Consider the following 22956-nt stretch of genomic DNA (forward strand, 5'->3'; position numbering starts at 1 on the left):
AAGTGCGTGACCATGAAAAGCCTATTCGTCCATCTGTAATCTAAAGAATGTGACCACGAAAAGCCTATTCGTCCATCTGTAATCTAAAGAAAGTGACCACGAAAAGCCTATTCGTCCATCTGCAATCTAAAGAAAGTGACCACGAAAAGCCTATTCGTCCATCTGCAATCTAAAGAATGTGACCATGAAAAGCCTATTCGTCCATCTGTAATCTAAAGAAAGTGACCATGAAAAGCCCATTCGTCCATCTGCAATCTAAAGTACGTGACCACGAAAAGCCTATTCGTCCATCTGCAATCTAATGAATGTGACCACAAAAAGCCTATTAGTCCATCTGCAATCTAAAGTGCGTGACCATGAAAAGCCTATTCGTCCATCTGTAATCTAAAGAATGTGACCACGAAAAGCCTATTCGTCCATCTGTAATCTAAAGAATGTGACCATGAAAAGCCTATTCGTCCATCTGTAATCTAAAGAAAGTGACCACGAAAAGCCTATTCGTCCATCTGCAATCTAAAGAAAGTGACCACGAAAAGCCTATTCGTCCATCTGCAATCTAAAGAAAGTGACCACGAAAAGCCTATTCGTCCATCTGCAATCTAAAGAATGTGACCATGAAAAGCCTATTCGTCCATCTGTAATCTAAAGAAAGTGACCATGAAAAGCCTATTCGTCCATCTGTAATCTAAAGAAAGTGACCATGAAAAGCCCATTCGTCCATCTGTAATCTAAAGAAAGTGACCACGAAAAGCCTATTCGTCCATCTGTAATCTAAAGAATGTGACCACGAAAAGCCTATTCGTCCATCTGTAATCTAAAGAATGTGACCACGAAAAGCCTATTCGTCCATCTGTAATCTAAAGAATGTGACCACGAAAAGCCTATTCGTCCATCTGTAATATAAAGAATGTGACCACGAAAAGCCTATTCGTCCATCTGTAATATAAAGAATGTGACCACGAAAAGCCTATTCGTCCATCTGTAATCTAAAGAATGTGACCACGAAAAGCCTATTCGTCCATCTGTAATCTAAAGAAAGTGACCATGAAAAGCCCATTCGTCCATCTGTAATCTAAAGAAAGTGACCACGAAAAGCCTATTCGTCCATCTGTAATCTAAAGAAAGTGACCATGAAAAGCCCATTCGTCCATCTGTAATCTAAAGAAAGTGACCATGAAAAGCCCATTCGTCCATCTGTAATCTAAAGAAAGTGACCACGAAAAGCCTATTCGTCCATCTGTAATCTAAAGAAAGTGACCATGAAAAGCCCATTCGTCCATCTGTAATCTAAAGAATGTGACCACGAAAAGCCTATTCGTCCATCTGTAATCTAAAGAATGTGACCACGAAAAGCCTATTCGTCCATCTGTAATCTAAAGAATGTGACCACGAAAAGCCTATTCGTCCATCTGTAATCTAAAGAATGTGACCATGAAAAGCCTATTCGTCCATCTGTAATCTAAAGAATGTGACCACGAAAAGCCTATTCGTCCATCTGTAATCTAAAGAATGTGACCACGAAAAGCCTATTCGTCCATCTGCAATCTAAAGAATGTGACCACGAAAAGCCTATTCGTCCATCTGTAATCTAAAGAAAGTGACCATGAAAAGCCTATTCGTCCATCTGTAATCTAAAGAAAGTGACCATGAAAAGCCCATTCGTCCATCTGTAATCTAAAGAAAGTGACCACGAAAAGCCTATTCGTCCATCTGTAATCTAAAGAAAGTGACCACGAAAAGCCCATTCGTCCATCTGTAATCTAAAGAAAGTGACCATGAAAAGCCCATTCGTCCATCTGTAATCTAAAGAATGTGACCACGAAAAGCCTATTCGTCCATCTGTAATCTAAAGAATGTGACCACGAAAAGCCTATTCGTCCATCTGTAATCTAAAGAATGTGACCACGAAAAGCCTATTCGTCCATCTGTAATCTAAAGAATGTGACCACGAAAAGCCTATTCGTCCATCTGTAATCTAAAGAATGTGACCACGAAAAGCCTATTCGTCCATCTGTAATCTAAAGAAAGTGACCATGAAAAGCCCATTCGTCCATCTGTAATCTAAAGAAAGTGACCACGAAAAGCCTATTCGTCCATCTGTAATCTAAAGAAAGTGACCATGAAAAGCCCATTCGTCCATCTGTAATCTAAAGAATGTGACCACGAAAAGCCTATTCGTCCATCTGTAATCTAAAGAAAGTGACCATGAAAAGCCCATTCGTCCATCTGTAATCTAAAGAATGTGACCACGAAAAGCCTATTCGTCCATCTGTAATCTAAAGAAAGTGACCATGAAAAGCCCATTCGTCCATCTGTAATCTAAAGAAAGTGACCACGAAAAGCCTATTCGTCCATCTGTAATCTAAAGAAAGTGACCACGAAAAGCCTATTCGTCCATCTGTAATCTAAAGAATGTGACCACGAAAAGCCTATTCGTCCATCTGTAATCTAAAGAATGTGACCACGAAAAGCCTATTCGTCCATCTGTAATCTAAAGAATGTGACCACGAAAAGCCTATTCGTCCATCTGTAATCTAAAGAATGTGACCACGAAAAGCCTATTCGTCCATCTGTAATCTAAAGAATGTGACCACGAAAAGCCTATTCGTCCATCTGTAATCTAAAGAAAGTGACCACGAAAAGCCTATTCGTCCATCTGTAATCTAAAGAATGTGACCACGAAAAGCCTATTCGTCCATCTGTAATCTAAAGAAAGTGACCACGAAAAGCCTATTCGTCCATCTGTAATCTAAAGAATGTGACCACGAAAAGCCTATTCGTCCATCTGTAATCTAAAGAAAGTGACCACGAAAAGCCTATTCGTCCATCTGTAATCTAAAGAATGTGACCACGAAAAGCCTATTCGTCCATCTGTAATCTAAAGAAAGTGACCACGAAAAGCCTATTCGTCCATCTGTAATCTAAAGAAAGTGACCATGAAAAGCCCATTCGTCCATCTGTAATCTAAAGAATGTGACCATGAAAAGCCCATTCGTCCATCTGTAATCTAAAGAATGTGACCACGAAAAGCCTATTCGTCCATCTGCAATCTAAAGAAAGTGACCACGAAAAGCCTATTCGTCCATCTGTAATCTAAAGAATGTGACCATGAAAAGCCTATTCGTCCATCTGTAATCTAAAGAAAGTGACCACGAAAAGCCTATTCGTCCATCTGTAATCTAAAGAAAGTGACCACGAAAAGCCTATTCGTCCATCTGTAATCTAAAGAAAGTGACCACGAAAAGCCTATTCGTCCATCTGTAATCTAAAGAATGTGACCATGAAAAGCCTATTCGTCCATCTGTAATCTAAAGAAAGTGACCACGAAAAGCCTATTCGTCCATCTGCAATCTAAAGAAAGTGACCACGAAAAGCCTATTCGTCCATCTGTAATCTAAAGAAAGTGACCACGAAAAGCCTATTCGTCCATCTGTAATCTAAAGAATGTGACCATGAAAAGCCCATTCGTCCATCTGTAATCTAAAGAAAGTGACCACGAAAAGCCTATTCGTCCATCTGTAATCTAAAGAAAGTGACCACGAAAAGCCTATTCGTCCATCTGTAATCTAAAGAAAGTGACCACGAAAAGCCTATTCGTCCATCTGCAATCTAAAGAATGTGACCATGAAAAGCCTATTCGTCCATCTGTAATCTAAAGAAAGTGACCACGAAAAGCCTATTCGTCCACCTGTAATCTAAAGAAAGTGACCATGAAAAGCCTATTCGTCCATCTGCAATCTAAAGAATGTGACCATGAAAAGCCTATTCGTCCATCTGTAATCTAAAGAATGTGACCACGAAAAGCCTATTCGTCCATCTGCAATCTAATGAAAGTGACCATGAAAAGCCTATTCGTGTCACAGAGGCGGTCTCTGTGGCTCCCTCCGACCGCCGCCAGCGGGAACCCTCACCGGACTTTTAACACTACATTTCCCATCAGCCCCGTACCTGCCGCGCTCACTTCCGGTTCCGGGTCCCCCCGGGTCACTTCCCCCGGCGGCCATTTTAAGGACTGCCGCGTCGGTGTGTTCTCCGCGAAGTTTTGTTTAGTCATGCTGACAATCCTGAGCGTTTATTCATCGGACTGCCTTTCTGTTAACAATTGGACTGTATATCGACTTTGTGAACGGACTCTGCCTGCCATTTGTCGACCTCTGCCTGTCTCTCGGATTATTCCCTTCGATCGCCGCCTGCCTCGACCTATTGCCTGGACTCTGAACAAACTCTCTGTCTTGTCTACGATATACCAGTCTGCTCCTGTTGACCCCTGCTTGTTTACACTGTCTGATTTAAATAAAGCGTTGCAAATGGATCCCACGTCTCCGGATCAATCCATGACTGCATCACAGAAAACTTCGCCGCCAACGGATCCAGCAACGGTACATCAGATCACCACTGAACTATCTGCTCAAGCTTCCCTTCTGTCAGCTCATCACGCCCAACTGGATAAGTTAACCAAGGTAACCGAACAACTTACCCAGATGTTGCAAAACCTCCAGTTTCCCGCTCCTTCCGCTGCATCTCCAGCCGCCGCACCAGCTCCGCCTCCTCCCGCGGCCCAGTCAATCACCACCAGCCCTCGCCTGGCCTTCCCAGACAAGTTCGACGGTACTCCCAGTAAGTGCAAAGGTTTTCTCTTGCAATGTTCCCTCTTCGTCTCACAACAACCCCACTTGTATCCCAACGATGAGGGAAAGATCGCCTTTGTTTGTTCGCTCCTCACTGGCAGAGCGTTAGACTGGGCTACTGCGGTCTGGAGACCGGAACAGCCTTCCTTCCCCACATTCGCCGCATTCATGCAACGTTTTAAGGAGGTGTTCCAACCCAGCTCAGAAACGAGCGAGGCCGGGGAGCAAATTGTGGCTCTACGACAGGGCAGGAGGACTGCGGCGGATTATGCCCTCACATTTAGGACCCTCGCGGCTCAGAGTGACTGGAACGATGAGCCTCTCAAGTTGCACTATCGGAAAGGACTCAACCATGATCTGCAGGTGGAGCTCGCCTGCCGGGATGAAGGATTGTCACTGGATCGCTACATCGATCTCTCCATCCGGGTCGACAATCTCATGAGAACCCGCAAGTCTACCCGATCCCTCACTCCTGTCACCTTTCTTCCGGGTCCTACTGAATCAGCCCCTGAACCCATGCAGGTGGGAACCACCAAGATCTCTGTTGAGGAGCGGGAAAGACGGCTCAGAAGCAATCTCTGCCTCTACTGCGGCCAGGCGGGGCACATTCGAGCTAACTGCCCGACGAGACCACCTCGTCCTCCCACCTCGGTGAGTAAGAGTCGTCTCCTTCTAAACAAATGTGAAATTCCTGTCAGACTTATTTATGGAAACACTAATATCACGACCACGGCTCTCGTTGACTCCGGTGCCGCCGGAAACTTCATTGACTCAGAGTTTGTGAATGCTAACCACATCCCTCTCCTCTCTTGTGTCTCCCCTGTGGCAGTGGCCGCCCTCGACGGGCGCCCACTAGGATCTGGAAGGATTGATTACACTACCGCTGACATCACTCTCTGCCTAGACCCCCCTCACCAGGAAACAATCCGGTTCTTTATCATCACATCACCTCAGTCACCCATCATTCTCGGCTACCCATGGCTTAATCGACACGAACCGGCCATTTCCTGGACAAGAGGCACCATCACTCACTGGTCACCCTACTGTCAGGAGCACTGCACACCGCCACCCTCGAGCCCACCTGACTCATCCTCGTCACCCATCTCTCAGGAGACTGTTCCAGCTGAGTATCGAGATCTGCTTGAGGCCTTCAGCCGCTCCAAGGCTACCAAACTACCACCCCATCGCTCTGGAGACTGCGCCATCGACCTCATTCCTGGCTCTGCACCACCTCGAGGTCGTATCTTCCCACTCTCCCAACCCGAAACTGAGGCTATGGATACTTATATCAGTGAAGAACTGGCTAAGGGCTTCATCCGGCCGTCCACATCACCCGCCTCAGCCGGGTTCTTCTTCGTTAAAAAGAAGGATGGAGGACTTCGACCCTGTATTGACTATAGATCCCTCAATGACATCACCATTAAGTACCGATATCCATTACCACTAGTCCCCTCAGCCCTTGAACAACTACGGACGGCCAAGCTGTTTACCAAGTTAGATCTACGCTCAGCATACAACCTCGTCCGCATCAGGGAAGGTGACGAGTGGAAGACCGCTTTCTCCACCACATCGGGCCACTACGAATATCGGGTCATGCCCTTCGGTCTGGCTAATAGTCCCTCGTACTTCCAGGCATTCATCAACGAGGTGTTCCGTGACATGCTTAACCGCTGGGTGATCGTTTATATTGACGACATCTTAATCTACTCCAACTCATACACCGAACATGTCCAGCACGTCCGAGCAGTCCTGCAACGGCTGATCAAGCACCAACTCTACGCTAAACAGGAGAAATGCGAGTTCCATCTTCAAAAGATCGCTTTCCTAGGCTACATCATTAGCCCCGAGGGAGTGGCAATGGACGAGAGTAAGGTGAACGCCGTCCGGAACTGGCCTAGACCAAGAACCCTCAAGGAGCTCCAGCGATTTCTAGGATTTTCGAACTTCTATCGACGATTCATCCGCAACTTCAGTTCCTTGGCGGCACCCCTTACATCTATGGTAAAGAAGGGAAACACTCGGCTCGTCTGGTCCCAGCTCGCTATCCAGGCCTTCAATGATCTGCGTGTAAGATTCACCACAGCACCCATCCTTCACCACCCAGATCCCACGAAGCCTTTTCTGGTAGAGGTCGACGCTTCTAGCACTGGCGTAGGGGCAGTACTTTCACAGCGGCAGGGGGAACCTCCTAAGACCTATCCCTGCGCGTATTTCTCCCACAAGCTTTCTTCAGCAGAGAGGAACTATGATGTTGGCAATCGGGAACTTCTAGCAATCAAACTGGCCCTCGAAGAATGGCGTCACTGGCTCGAGGGGTCCCAACACCCGTTCACAGTTCTCACTGACCACAGAAATTTAGAGTACCTCCGCTCCGCTAAAGTGCTCAACCATCGCCAGGCCAGGTGGGCCTTATTCTTCACACGCTTTCAGTTTCAAGTCACGTACCGGCCAGGATCTCAAAACACCAAGGCAGACGCCCTCTCCCGAGTTCACGATCCTGACCTTCCTCCTACTCAGTCCGAGACCATTCTGCCGAAGTCCCTCATTGTAGCCCCTGTCACCTGGGACATCCTAACAGAGATCACAGAAGCCCAATCACAAGATCCCACACCTAGTGAATGCCCGGCCTCGCTCACGTATGTGCCTCAGTCCATTCGTTCACGAGTCCTATCAGAAGTCCACTCTCAGCCCAGTTCTGGCCACCCGGGTATTGAGGCCACCTTACAGATCCTCCAAAACCGCTTCTGGTGGCCATCTCAACGCTCTGACACCATCACCTACATTAAGAACTGCCGTGTGTGCAACACCTCTAAAGTTCCACGTCAGCTCCCGGCCGGCCTTCTGCATCCTCTACCCGTGCCTCAACGTCCCTGGTCACACATAGCCGTAGATTTCATCACTGATCTTCCCATCTCTAAGGGCCACACCACCATCTTAACCATAGTGGATCGTTTCTCAAAGGGCTGCAGACTCATTCCTCTACCCAAACTTCCCACAGCCATGGAGACAGCCGAAATCCTGTGCAACTTTGTATTCAGATTCTACGGTCTACCAGAGGACATTGTATCCGACCGAGGGCCCCAGTTCACTTCTCGCCTGTGGACCAGCTTCTTCCAACTCCTCGGAGTCAACATCAGCCTCAGCTCAGGATACCACCCGGAGTCCAACGGTCAGGCAGAGAGGCTGAACCAGGAGTTGATCCGCTTTCTACGATCATACTGTCAGAACAACCAAGAGGACTGGAGCCGCTTCCTTTTCTGGGCCGAATACGCCCAGAACTCTCTACTCAAACCATCCACTAACCTCACTCCATTCCAATGTGTCTTAGGTTTTCAACCACCTCTGTTTCCCTGGTCTGGAGAACCCTCTGATCTCCCCGCGGTCAACTCCTGGTTCCAGCGCAGTGAGGAGGTCTGGGACCAAGCCCATGTCCATCTGCAAAGGGCAGTGCGACGTACTGAAGCTCAGGCCAACCGCCGACGTCGGCAGAACCCCCCTTACCAACCTGGCCAATGGGTGTGGCTCTCGACCCGGGACCTCCGTCTACGTCTACCTTGCCGGAAGTTAAGCCCCAGGTACGTGGGTCCTTTCAAAATTATCAAACAAATTACTCCTGTTTCATTTCGTCTTGAACTTCCCCCCGAATACCGTATCTCACCCACCTTTCATGTCTCTCTGTTTAAGCCCGCTGGTAACCCGGAAGGAGGGGAGAACCTAGAGGAGACCGCTGCACGGGGACCCCCCCCCATGATCATCGAGGGCGAGGAGGTCTATCGGGTGAATTCGCTCCTGAACTCCCGGCGCCGGAACGGTCGCCTCCAATACCTGGTCGACTGGGAGGGGTTCGGTCCCGAGGAGAGGTCTTGGATACCTGCCGAGGACATTCTCGACCCTTCCCTAATCGCCGACTTCCACGCCACCTACCCAGATCGGCCAGCTCCCCGTGGAAGAGGAAGACCTCGGCGCCGGGTTCCTCCTCGCGCCAGGAGTCGCTCGCAGGGGGGGGGCTCTGTCACAGAGGCGGTCTCTGTGGCTCCCTCCGACCGCCGCCAGCGGGAACCCTCACCGGACTTTTAACACTACATTTCCCATCAGCCCCGTACCTGCCGCGCTCACTTCCGGTTCCGGGTCCCCCCGGGTCACTTCCCCCGGCGGCCATTTTAAGGACTGCCGCGTCGGTGTGTTCTCCGCGAAGTTTTGTTTAGTCATGCTGACAATCCTGAGCGTTTATTCATCGGACTGCCTTTCTGTTAACAATTGGACTGTATATCGACTTTGTGAACGGACTCTGCCTGCCATTTGTCGACCTCTGCCTGTCTCTCGGATTATTCCCTTCGATCGCCGCCTGCCTCGACCTATTGCCTGGACTCTGAACAAACTCTCTGTCTTGTCTACGATATACCAGTCTGCTCCTGTTGACCCCTGCTTGTTTACACTGTCTGATTTAAATAAAGCGTTGCAAATGGATCCCACGTCTCCGGATCAATCCATGACTGCATCACAATTCGTCCATCTGTAATCTAAAGAATGTGACCATGAAAAGCCTATTCGTCCATCTGTAATCTAAAGAATGTGACCACGAAAAGCCTATTCGTCCATCTGCAATCTAATGAAAGTGACCATGAAAAGCCCATTCGTCCATCTGTAATCTAAAGAATGTGACCATGAAAAGCCTATTCGTCCATCTGCAATCTAAAGAATGTGACCATGAAAAGCCTATTCGTCCATCTGTAATCTAAAGAATGTGACCACGAAAAGCCTATTCGTCCATCTGCAATCTAATGAAAGTGACCATGAAAAGCCTATTCGTCCATCTGTAATCTAAAGAATGTGACCATGAAAAGCCTATTCGTCCATCTGTAATCTAAAGAATGTGACCACGAAAAGCCTATTCGTCCATCTGCAATCTAATGAAAGTGACCATGAAAAGCCCATTCGTCCATCTGTAATCTAAAGAATGTGACCATGAAAAGCCTATTCGTCCATCTGCAATCTAATGAAAGTGACCATGAAAAGCCTATTCGTCCATCTGCAATCTAAAGAATGTGACCACGAAAAGCCTATTCGTCCATCTGCAATCTAATGAAAGTGACCATGAAAAGCCCATTCGTCCATCTGTAATCTAAAGAATGTGACCACGAAAAGCCTATTCGTCCATCTGCAATCTAATGAAAGTGACCATGAAAAGCCCATTCGTCCATCTGTAATCTAAAGAATGTGACCATGAAAAGCCCATTCGTCCATCTGCAATCTAAAGAATGTGACCATGAAAAGCCCATTCGTCCATCTGTAATCTAAAGAATGTGACCATGAAAAGCCCATTCGTCCATCTGCAATCTAAAGAATGTGACCATGAAAAGCCTATTCGTCCATCTGTAATCTAAAGAATGTGACCATGAAAAGCCCATTCGTCCATCTGTAATCTAAAGAATGTGACCATGAAAAGCCTATTCGTCCATCTGTAATCTAAAGAATGTGACCATGAAAAGCCCATTCGTCCATCTGTAATCTAAAGAAAGTGACCATGAAAAGCCCATTCGTCCATCTGCAATCTAAAGAAAGTGACCACGAAAAGCCTATTCGTCCATCTGCAATCTAAAGAAAGTGACCATGAAAAGCCCATTCGTCCATCTGCAATCTAAAGAAAGTGACCACGAAAAGCCTATTCGTCCATCTGCAATCTAAAGAAAGTGACCATGAAAAGCCTATTCGTCCATCTGTAATCTAAAGAATGTGACCATGAAAAGCCTATTCGTCCATCTGCAATCTAAAGAATGTGACCATGAAAAGCCTATTCGTCCATCTGTAATCTAAAGAATGTGACCATGAAAAGCCCATTCGTCCATCTGTAATCTAAAGAATGTGACCATGAAAAGCCCATTCGTCCATCTGTAATCTAAAGAATGTGACCATGAAAAGCCCATTCGTCCATCTGCAATCTAAAGAATGTGACCATGAAAAGCCCATTCGTCCATCTGTAATCTAAAGAATGTGACCATGAAAAGCCTATTCGTCCATCTGTAATCTAAAGAATGTGACCATGAAAAGCCCATTCGTCCATCTGTAATCTAAAGAAAGTGACCATGAAAAGCCCATTCGTCCATCTGCAATCTAAAGAAAGTGACCACGAAAAGCCTATTCGTCCATCTGCAATCTAAAGAAAGTGACCACGAAAAGCCTATTCGTCCATCTGTAATCTAAAGAAAGTGACCATGAAAAGCCCATTCGTCCATCTGTAATCTAAAGAATGTGACCATGAAAAGCCTATTCGTCCATCTGCAATCTAAAGAATGTGACCATGAAAAGCCTATTCGTCCATCTGTAATCTAAAGAATGTGACCATGAAAAGCCCATTCGTCCATCTGTAATCTAAAGAATGTGACCATGAAAAGCCTATTCGTCCATCTGTAATCTAAAGAATGTGACCATGAAAAGCCTATTCGTCCATCTGTAATCTAAAGAATGTGACCACGAAAAGCCTATTCGTCCATCTGCAATCTAAAGAATGTGACCACGAAAAGCCTATTCGTCCATCTGCAATCTAAAGAATGTGACCATGAAAAGCCTATTCGTCCATCTGCAATCTAAAGAATGTGACCATGAAAAGCCTATTCGTCCATCTGTAATCTAAAGAATGTGACCATGAAAAGCCCATTCGTCCATCTGTAATCTAAAGAATGTGACCATGAAAAGCCCATTCGTCCATCTGCAATCTAAAGAATGTGACCATGAAAAGCCCATTCGTCCATCTGTAATCTAAAGAATGTGACCATGAAAAGCCCATTCGTCCATCTGTAATCTAAAGAATGTGACCATGAAAAGCCCATTCGTCCATCTGCAATCTAAAGAATGTGACCATGAAAAGCCTATTCGTCCATCTGCAATCTAAAGAATGTGACCATGAAAAGCCCATTCGTCCATCTGTAATCTAAAGAATGTGACCATGAAAAGCCTATTCGTCCATCTGTAATCTAAAGAATGTGACCATGAAAAGCCCATTCGTCCATCTGTAATCTAAAGAAAGTGACCATGAAAAGCCCATTCGTCCATCTGCAATCTAAAGAAAGTGACCACGAAAAGCCTATTCGTCCATCTGCAATCTAAAGAAAGTGACCATGAAAAGCCTATTCGTCCATCTGTAATCTAAAGAATGTGACCATGAAAAGCCTATTCGTCCATCTGTAATCTAAAGAATGTGACCATGAAAAGCCCATTCGTCCATCTGTAATCTAAAGAAAGTGACCATGAAAAGCCCATTCGTCCATCTGCAATCTAAAGAAAGTGACCACGAAAAGCCTATTCGTCCATCTGCAATCTAAAGAAAGTGACCACGAAAAGCCTATTCGTCCATCTGCAATCTAAAGAAAGTGACCATGAAAAGCCTATTCGTCCATCTGTAATCTAAAGAAAGTGACCACGAAAAGCCTATTCGTCCATCTGCAATCTAAAGTATGTGACCACGAAAAGCCTATTCGTCCATCTGCAATCTAAAGAAAGTGACCACGAAAAGCCTATTCGTCCATCTGCAATCTAAAGAAAGTGACCACGAAAAGCCTATTCGTCCATCTGCAATCTAAAGAAAGTGACCATGAAAAGCCTATTCGTCCATCTGCAATCTAAAGAAAGTGACCACGAAAAGCCTATTCGTCCATCTGCAATCTAAAGAAAGTGACCATGAAAAGCCTATTCGTCCATCTGCAATCTAAAGAAAGTGACCACGAAAAGCCTATTCGTCCATCTGTAATCTAAAGAAAGTGACCACGAAAAGCCTATTCGTCCATCTGCAATCTAAAGTATGTGACCACGAAAAGCCTATTCGTCCATCTGCAATCTAAAGAAAGTGACCACGAAAAGCCTATTCGTCCATCTGCAATCTAAAGAAAGTGACCACGAAAAGCCTATTCGTCCATCTGTAATCTAAAGAAAGTGACCACGAAAAGCCTATTCGTCCATCTGCAATCTAAAGTATGTGACCACGAAAAGCCTATTCGTCCATCTGCAATCTAAAGAAAGTGACCACGAAAAGCCTATTCGTCCATCTGCAATCTAAAGAAAGTGACCACGAAAAGCCTATTCGTCCATCTGCAATCTAAAGAAAGTGACCATGAAAAGCCTATTCGTCCATCTGCAATCTAAAGAAAGTGACCACGAAAAGCCTATTCGTCCATCTGCAATCTAAAGAAAGTGACCATGAAAAGCCTATTCGTCCATCTGCAATCTAAAGAAAGTGACCACGAAAAGCCTATTCGTCCATCTGCAATCTAAAGAAAGTGACCATGAAAAGCCTATTCGTCCATCTGCAATCTAAAGAAAGTGACCATGAAAAGCCTATTCGTCCATCTGTAATCTAAAGAAAGTGACCACGAAAAGCCTATTCGTCCATCTGCAATCTAAAGTATGTGACCACGAAAAGCCTATTCGTCCATCTGCAATCTAAAGAAAGTGACCACGAAAAGCCTATTCGTCCATCTGCAATCTAAAGAAAGTGACCACGAAAAGCCTATTCGTCCATCTGTAATCTAAAGTACGTGACCACGAAAAGCCTATTCGTCCATCTGCAATCTAAAGAAAGTGACCACGAAAAGCCTATTCGTCCATCTGCAATCTAAAGAAAGTGACCATGAAAAGCCTATTCGTCCATCTGCAATCTAAAGAAAGTGACCACGAAAAGCCTATTCGTCCATCTGCAATCTAAAGAATGTGACCACGAAAAGAAACTGGCCGTCCAGTTACACAGGAAATTGCGAGACAAATGCAGAGAAGTCTCTGTTCTCGGTGCTGGTTCCGGGAGTGCCATCGTCTGATGTAAAGCTGCAAAAGGAAGGAAAAACAAGTTTAAAAAAATAAAAAAATTATATAACATTGGGAAAACACAATCATGTTGAACCACTGGATGAAATGACCTACCCCGCCAAGGAGTCCAGCAGCACACAAACTGTGGCTGTTGCATTCTTTGCCGCCGGCACCCTGAGGGTTAGGTACTCTTTCACTGCCTGCTGTTGGTCTGCTGGCAGTGTTTGAGCAGCAGCCGCCTCCACTGCCTTCCGCATGTCATTGCTCCTGATGGCGGGCAGCTTATACCTGCATTAAGAAATAAAAGATTATTTATGAATATTCACTGTGACCGGTAAGATATTGGAAATCTATGCGGATCTGCGGGGCCACATACATTTCATGGAGGCGGTTGAGATCCTTTGTGACGTTGCACACTCCTTCGCCGGCCGGTGACATGAAAAACCGATTGCAGGTTTTATCAGGCCGAATGTTTTCTGGCCGTATCTCTCTGAAGTACAGCTGAAACCACTGTGAAAATAGAACAGACTGTTATAAACTAGTACTGAAACCAAAAAATCTTTGTGCATTACAATAAAACAGCACATGCATTGCTTCATACTGTAGTCAGAGAATCAGTCTAATAAGATATGTAAGGCCTTACAGCTTCCTCTGTGGAGGACAGGGCGAACGTGGGAGCCTGCTTTCTAGCTGTTGCGCGGCTGCTGATGCCAAACACAACCCTGCCACCATGCTGCAACCTCTCCACCCAGTCTGCATCCTAGAAAACATGGAAATATTTTAATTGCCAAATCGTACTCATGTCAAAAAATTACAGCATATCATGAGGGACAACTTGCTACAATAGATGAACTCACAGTCAAGACTTCCACAGCTCCAGGGCCCTGAAGGTGACGGAAAACCAAGACTGCCTCGCAGTAATACCGGTAAAGGGTCTTCTCCGCCCCGGACACCTCGCCGCCCTTCAGCAGGTTTCCTCGTATCCTGAGGAAGTCTGCTTTTGCAGCGGTCAGGATCTTCTGACAGTCTTGCATGCTGTGAGAGACTGAAGTGGTGGTAACCGCAGGGTCTAAGACCAGTTGAGGATTCTCCTCGCCGGAGAAGCTCCTTGGTCATGTTGAGCCGCGAGGCACTCCTGGTAATCCCAGGTCCTGCTTGTGCATACCCATTCCCTATTGGATACCTTGGCTTTATGCAGCTCCTCAGCTCTTTCATCTGGCGTGTTGGTTTTCATACAAACCCTAGCCAGATGAACAGAGAGGTTTTCCTGTGGCTTGAAGCACCGTAAACAGTAAACCAGGTGGCGATCAGCAGCAGACCTTCAAGAAACAGACAAAACAACATTTAAATTTAGTAAAGCATATATACTTTCCTGGAAAAGAAACAGACACACACACTCACACACACAGAGTGGATTGCCCTGTTTGACATGCTTTTGAGGGTATAATTTCAATTTACTGCACATGTAATTCAGTATTCAGATTCAGCTTTGATCACAGGAGTAAATTACATTGATTCAAATAAGCAATAAAATAACAGCTTGCATATATGCAAAAGTGTTTTATGTGTAATGTTTCAGCCCTTCAGAAATGACCTGATTCATTTTTCTTAGCAGTATACTTTAATTTGAACTCTTAAACAATAAGAATATATGTTTACCATATCGCCTAATCTTCATTTTCATCATTAATGTTTTGTTTGAATATCAGATATTCGATATAAAGATTGATTACATACAGGAACTTTTTTAAGAAAAAACACACAGCACACGTCGTGCTTGTCGTCACATAATCTGACCAATGAGAATAAAGTGTGTCGTCATCAAGGCTTTCGCAGCCGGTTTTAAGCAGCTGCAGCGCCTGACCTCTGCGGCTGCTCTCGTTTTGCTCTCACGGTACTTTGATGGCACACGTGATCGAAAGGCGGCTGCAGCGCCGATCAAAGTCGGACAAATGATCTTACCAGAATGCATTGTTTTGTAAGGCGGCAGCCGATTTCTGGCGGCGCCGCATGAAGTCGAACGCACCTAGTGACAGATCTCCACAAGTGCTTAGTGTATTTACGTCAGGGGGCGGGCTCATCTCCGCCTCCAGCCCCGAAACACGATTGTGATTGGTCGCTCAGCACCAAAACATTAGGTGCGTTCGACTTCATGCAGCGCTGCGCGGACCGATCGGCGGCTGATTTGAAGTAGTGCAGGTTAGAAATTTTGTCCGACTTGAACCGGCGTCGACGCCACGTGACGTTCACGTGTGGCATCAAAGTAACGCGAGAGCGTTTCGAGAACAGCCGGCTTGCTCAGCCAGCGCAGCATTTCAGAAGGGACTGCGCCAGGCTGTGATGACGTCACAGCTTCTCACGATTGGCCACATTCACCACATGACGATGATCACGCGTGTTTCGTGCAGAACAAATCAATTTGCATGCCATTTCGTAAATAGTTTACGATCTTTTGACTGCAGTACATTTTACTCCCTTAAATTCTTTATATTGGATTTGTGCATAAGTTTATTATTGTACTTTTTTCATACAGACCACTTATAGTATTCAGCTACATATTTAAGTAATATTTTTTATGGAATGTGGTCAACACTGATTGATGCTGAAATCTGTAGTTGCTGCTTCACTTGCATGTGCTGCATTTCTTCCAACAAAAAAGGTATTTATATAGCTTCCAATTCATCTGCAATAAAGTAGGCAAACGCCACGTGATCTGCCATGTTTGAGGAAGCAACGAGATCTCCAACTTGTCCGACTTGACGGCTCCGTTTTCAGCTCCTCCCCGACTCTGCGCAGCGCAGCATGAGCTCGAACACACCTATTGCCTCTACACATCTGGGCACGTGTGTCAACACAGCAGCACGCTAAGCTATTTGCTGAACGGTGTTGCACGCTTCTTGCAGCATCAGCAGGTTTAGAACACGCTGTTGAATTCAGTCCGAAAAAGATATGTTTGATCGTTTTATCTGTTTCAATCTGATATTCCGTTTGTTCAAAATGAAAGCAACCGTAGGTCGCCATGTTTGTTTTGCTGCAATGAATTCTGGGTGTTGAAGTCTTTCACTACACAGGCTTGAATGGTGCTGTGCCTACAGTGTGTCTATTTACTAACCCAAAAAATTTGAAGTTATATGTGTGCTTTTAAACACTGATTCAAACATACAATTATATTTTTTTAAAAAGTATTTAATAATATGCTTCTTTGTCTGTGTAGAGTAATACATGTCTATGTATTGGTTTTGGCATATGGTTAAGAAATGATCTCTTGAATCGATTTAGATAAACTTTATATATTATTTATTTGTTGGCAGTAATTTAACCAAAAAACAATAATTATGGAAGCCTCACAGCTCTAATTTGATATAAAAGCTTATTTACTTTACATATAAAAACATATTTACATAGTTGTGCTTTAGTTGGCTTGTTCCGAAAATGGTTTCTCCTATTAAAATAATGAAGCCATTACTAAAAAATCACAGTCATTAACCGAATTGCAGAACTGAAAATCATCAATATCAATAGTTAGGATGAGCTGATAATTAGCCATTTTCTGCAGACAAACAAAAACTAATCCATCTGTTAAGAATATAATGCTTCATGCATGAAGAATATACACACACACACACACTTATTTTTTCAATATTACAGATTATATTCTACATACAAAACAAACTAACCAATCTATAGATTAAAAGCTAAAATGTAGCCATATATTGTATGTATTTGGCTGGTAGTGTATTATGGATAAAAATAAAATGTTTAAATATATGCAAGCAGTTATTTTATTGCATATTTGAATCCTATTTACCTTGAAAAAGGTCTGTCCACGGAAAGCCTGCAGAGGCCCCGTCAAATAAATTACAGCTGTCACTTTATGATGTTGGAATTTGGTTGACCTGCAGGTTTTCCGTGGACAATGCATTATTAGCCCATTATTTAAGTTTGCAATAATTCTGTGTGTAGTTAATTGCCTTAAAACTCAATCTATTTTCAGATTAAGTGTGGACTCAATTGCTTTAAAACTCAATATATTTTCAGATTAAGTGTGGAGTCAATTACTTTAACCAGGAAACTGATTGAACTTTAAATGTGGAATAAAGTGCTTTCTAAAGCCTGAGAGCCCATTCATTCAACGCCAATCCCCGAAGTACAAACATATACTTTCCTGTGCTGTTTTTTGCATTGACAAGATGCCCGTTGAAACTTGTCCAATCTGTTGTAGAATGTATGGCCGTCTCAGCCAGCACCTCCTAACTACGCACAATGTGCACAATAAGGAGGAGAGGAAGCTTCTGCTAGCCATCGAGTCAGGCCGCATCAACGGCCGGGCGGGCAACTGCCCGATTCCTGAATGCGGCAAGTCTTCCAACCGCCTTGACCGCCACATACGAACGCATAGCGAAATATCGGTGGTGGAGCAGGAGGACGCAATCCTCCGATGCAAACGGAGGGTGGTTATAAACAAGTTGACCGCCTTGAGGGCCTCCAACCCAGAGATTCCGATGGTGTCCACCCTGGACCTGGAGGAGTGCCAGCAGACAGAAGAGGCTGACGTGCCACCTGACCGTGAAGATCAGGAGGAAGAGGAGTGCGGAAACATGGGGTGTAAGAAACAAAAAGAGTTTCTTAGATCCCAGGTGGCAGACCTGAACAAACTGGTCGACATTCTGACTGACAGTTTAAGAAATGTCACCAGGCGCTTCCGCACCCTGTCGAGGAGGTCGACCCCGTCGGGCGCTGTCCGTGTCGGTCAGGTGGTGCGGAAACTCCTCTCTACTTTTGATAATGAAGAAGAGGCCGCTCAGCCTCCCGAACAGGCCTCCGGTCCTTGTGAGCCCTCCACCAGTGAGCAGCCCACAGAAACCCCATGCGAGGAGCCCTCGGTCAGCGCAGACAAGCCCAGCACCGCGCGGGAAAAAAGCCCCCCTCAGTATCCCGACCACGTGACGGTTCTAAGTGAGTCTGACGCTGCTCTTGTTCTTCTCATTACTATGTAACTACTATGTTATTACTATTTTTTATTACTGGGCTAACTGTGCCTTTGCTCTTTTGCCTTTTGCGTGCAGATGAATTAATGGAGGGATACAGTCGGTACCTGTTGGGCCCGGATCCCACCCGCAAGCTGAGGGAAAATGTGGGTGGTCAAATTTACCGGATTAAAAATTTCATCGCCTACATGTCGGAGGGGAAGGGCAAGCTTTCGGACTTCTGCTTTCTGAATGACACGGCCAAAATACACAGGTGAGTATCATTACCTGTTTTTAGCTCGGTGTTATCAAAGGCTTTTTGTAAATTGAGCAATTCCAGCATTACAGACGGTGACATTCAAGGTCAAAACCTGAAATATAAATTTTCATAAATTTTATTCTTTACCAATATATTAAACCATCTCTTTATATTTTTCGAAACCCCTAAAAATAGAGTCTAGACATCAGAAAAGTTTCAGTCTAAAACCCTGTTTTATATTTTAAATGAGAGAAATACACATGCGTTACGGACGTGACAAAGAAAGACAGGAGTTTTTGGGACACAACATATTTTGTAAAATTTCTGCGATTTACAGTGCACAGAGCAGAAGTAACAATATCTGCCGAATTGACAAGGGCTGGCTATTTACAAAACCTAAAATATAAATTTTGTTTACATTTTCCCTTTTATATCTCAGCTGATTAATCCGCCTTACGGACGTGACCATTATCCGACTCTGGAAATGCGTATAGAACGCTTTAAAACCTTGAACAGAGACGTCTAACTGTAACTAATAGTAAAAACATTCGTTTAGGCCATTATTTAACTAATTAATGTATACAAAAAGGAGACGTTTTAATGTTTTATCTTTTTTTTTTATTAATAAACTAGGCGAATGTTTTATTTCACAGTGATGACTCGCATCTCCACAGACCTGTACTGGATGTGGCTTAAGAGAGAAATAAAGCCTTCATTTTACATAAATGCGGAGTATTTAATTTTCTTTTTTAATTGTTTCGTTTAAAAGTAGACATTTTAAGCTTTCTGTAGACATATCTCTTGTAGCCTATGTGAGACACACGCTGAGTTCCAGCCAGAGACAGACAGAGATGGCAGAAAGCGCATCTGGTCTTTCTTTAGTATTTCTAAAAAAATAAAAAATTAAAATATATAACTAAACAATAGAGTTTATAGAGTTTGAAATCCGCTTTATTTTTTGTCATTTTAAAATGACCTAACGGAACAATGCCGCTCCGATGCATTGCTGATCAGGATTAAACGGATCCGCTCAAAAAATGTTTCAATGACTTGCTTATGCATTAACACTTTGGTAAGTTAGTTATACACAGGTTTAAAAATAGCTCTTACCTCTATTGTTGTTTATATATGTTTATTTATGTACCGTGGTCCTGCTAGATGCGAAACTTAGTTCTTTACATGAGATTCACGTTTTGCATCTGCATAACAAAAAATATTTTCATATGCAATGATACGAAATTCATCCAAACAAAATCTGTTGTTTTATATCTGCCTCGATAGCGACGAGTTATTTGGATCACAAACACTTGAATATCGATAATAGCACATCATCACAAGTCTACATCCGAGACAAACGCAGTTATAACCTGCAAATTGGAGAAAATATTTGACGTTTTAAAATGATCTAACGGGCCGATGCCGCTCCAATTCGTTGGTCATTAGTTGCTGTTGATCGAGATTACGCAGATGTCGCAGCATAAACTTGTTTTAATACATTGCTTATGCATTAAATAATAAAGGTTGTTAAATATGCTGAATATATGTTGTAAAATGCCATAGCCTAATCTTATTCGCAATCCAGCATAGTGAATTATTTTTAACATGCAATGATACAAAATAAAACCTAACAAGATTTGTAATGAAGATTAAGACAGATCCTCAACATATCTCTTGCTCACTCAGCAGCATGCGCGCAGAGCATGCAAAATCTTACTTTCTGCCTGAATGCAGCACAGATAGCGACACAAGTTATTTGAAAAACATAAAATGTTTAAATAAGATAATTGTCACGTATTGGTCGTCCTGTCATCATAAACTCTTGCATTACACATCATGGACTTCATTCCCCACAAGCCACTGCACCAATCACTGCATTCACCTGCTCCCTGTTTCTCACTGCACTGATCACTGCTCTCACCTGCAGCTCATTCACACACACACACACACACACACACACACACACACCTGCAGCTCATTCACACACACACACACACACACACACACACCTGCAGCTCATCACACGGACAGCTTATATGCCACTCACACACTTAGCTTCTTCGCGAAGTCTTGTATTGCCCCGGCTGCATTTCTGAGCGTTTCTTCCCGTGTTTGTTTTCTCGTCTTTGATTCCTGGACTCCCTTCCGTATTTGATTCTCGCTGCCAGCCCCGACCTTTCTGCCTGTGTTTTGACTACGATTTCTGCCTGCCCCTTTGTGTTTGTCTGTTCTAAATAAATGCTGCAAATGGATCCGCTCGTCTCAGTCCGTCCTTGTGACAGAAGACTTCGCCGCTACAAGGATCCAGAAGCTAGTATGGTGTCATCCGGTTCCAGCACGAACCCCACTGTACAGATCATGCGTCTCAAGCAGGGTGAGCGGACTATTGAGGATTATGCGATGGACTTCATTGAATTGGCAAATCTGTCTTCTATGGATGATCAATGCCTGATGATTTTCTTCCGTGGAGGACTCTTAGAGCCATTGGCTTCCCTCATGCCCATGATTGAACCGGGCTGGACTTTACAATATTATATGGATCTTGCTCTTTTGTTGTGTGGCTCTCCTTTTACTGTGGGAATTGTGGAGGAGGGCCATCTTACCACAGTTCCAGCTCAGAGCCACAGCATAAGATGTCTGCCAACCAAGAGCCTGTTCACAAGATGGCCGCCACTCCTGAGCCTGTTCACAAGATGGCCGCCCTTCCTGAGCCTGTTGCCAGGATGGCTTCTGTTCCTGAGTTCCCGGCCAAGATGGCCGCCTTTCAAGAGTCTACACGCAGGATGGCCTCCCTTCTAGAGTCTGTTCACAAGATGGCCTTCCAGAGCCTCCGCTGGTTCCGCCCAGCCTTCCAGAGCCTCCGCTGGTTCAGCCCAGCCTTCCAGAGCCTCCGCTGGTTCAGCCCAGCCTTCCAGAGCCTCCGCTGGTTCAGCCCAGCCTTCCAGAGCCTCCGCTGGTTCAGCCCAGCCTTCCAGAGCCTCCGCTGGTTCAGCCCAGCCTTCCAGAGCCTCCGCTGGTTCCGGCCAGTCTTCCAGAGCCTCCGCTGGTTCCGCCCAGCCTTCCAGAGCCTCCGCTGGTTCAGCCCAGTCTTCCAGAGCCTCCGCTGGTTCAGCCCAGCCTTCCAGAGCCTCCGCTGGTTCAGCCCAGCCTTCCAGAGCCTCCGCTGGTTCAGCCCAGCCTTCCAGAGCCTCCGCTGGTTCCGCCCAGCCTTCCAGAGCCTCCGCTGGTTCAGCCCAGTCTTCCAGAGCCTCCGCTGGTTCAGCCCAGCCTTCCAGAGCCTCCGCTGGTTCAGCCCAGCCTTCCAGAGCCTCCGCTGGTTCAGCCCAGCCTTCCAGAGCCTCCGCTGGTTCAGCCCAGCCTTCCAGAGCCTGGTTATAGCCGGTAACAGTTTCGGACTTTTGGGTTTTGGGAGGTTTGAGATAACTGTGTATGTCCCTTAAATTGATTCATTTTATTTGTTTCAATATACTCTATTTATTTTAATCAAACAACAAACATATTTAATTTTTTTTGAGTGCAGTACTTCACTCAGGACACACCGTCTGACAAGTTTATATACATTACATCTCATTAATATTCATATTTACTTCATAAAATGTATGTCCACAAAAAGCCTGTGTAGGCCCTGTCAAATAAGTTGCAGTTGTCAGCTCCGCAAGCTGTGTGTGGACAATTGACCAACTGTAAATGAAAAAAAAGTCTTTGGTGCAGACAAGGTATTCATTTTTCCCTCTTATATGACATTTGCATATTACAACCTGGCAGGGGTTAAATTGGGATTTGTTATGTGGGGGGATCTATGGTGGCAGGCTATACATATATATATATATATATATATGAAAAAAAGAGAAACTGATTATAAGTAACTTTGCAAGTACATGAACCTTCTACTTAGCCTAACATTAACCTAAGTCTACACTGTAAGGAGTGTTAGTTGGTGAGAGTTAGTTGCTTATAGTCAATAGACTAAGGGGACCATCAAATTAAAATGAATATAATGTAAAAAATAAATGTAATATGATATAGTCCATTACAAATGAAGTCGATTTAATATGGTGTCTATTGTGTGTTATAAATAATCATAATATTAAAAGTTATAACCACTAATATTTAAGTATTATAATGTATGATAATTGTTGTTATGAATATTCATTGGATGATATAATTAGGGGTGTAACGATATGCCTAGGTCACGATACGGTACGTATCCCGATATTGGGTTCACGATACGATACGATATTTTGAACAAAAGTTAAAACATGAAACTAAAAATCAAACAACAGATAAAAAAAAAAATTCAATAGCTTTCTTA

At 44.4% G+C, this 22956-nt stretch overlaps 1 protein-coding gene across 1 annotated transcript; it reads right to left on the reverse strand.

The window, feature by feature from the left end:
* Positions 1 to 13312: 13312 nt before the first annotated feature.
* LOC141333077 (uncharacterized) lies at positions 13313 to 14526 on the reverse strand. The gene is made up of 5 exons (XM_073838007.1): positions 14279 to 14526; positions 14065 to 14181; positions 13798 to 13931; positions 13536 to 13709; positions 13313 to 13439 (listed from the first exon to the last, which is right to left on the reverse strand). The coding sequence occupies exons 1-5, from the start codon at positions 14453 to 14455 to the stop codon at positions 13358 to 13360; spliced, it is 684 nt and encodes a 227-aa protein (XP_073694108.1). The 5' UTR covers positions 14456 to 14526; the 3' UTR covers positions 13313 to 13357.
* Positions 14527 to 22956: the final 8430 nt, after the last annotated feature.

Source organism: Garra rufa, chromosome 4 (assembly GCF_049309525.1).
Source record: "Garra rufa chromosome 4, GarRuf1.0, whole genome shotgun sequence".
In the NCBI taxonomy this organism is placed as follows: Eukaryota; Metazoa; Chordata; class Actinopteri; order Cypriniformes; family Cyprinidae; genus Garra; species Garra rufa.

Bases quoted from the DNA above. Each gene is read 5' to 3' on its own strand.
- LOC141333077 (XM_073838007.1), bottom strand. From the start codon at position 14,455: ATGCAAGACTGTCAGAAGATCCTGACCGCTGCAAAAGCAGACTTCCTC. The intron at 13,932-14,064 runs GTAAGGCCTTAC...CTATTTTCACAG, and splicing joins TGTCCTCCACAGAGGAAGCT to TGGTTTCAGCTGTACTTCAG. The intron at 13,710-13,797 runs GTATGTGGCCCC...TTCTTAATGCAG, and splicing joins CTCAACCGCCTCCATGAAAT to GTATAAGCTGCCCGCCATCA.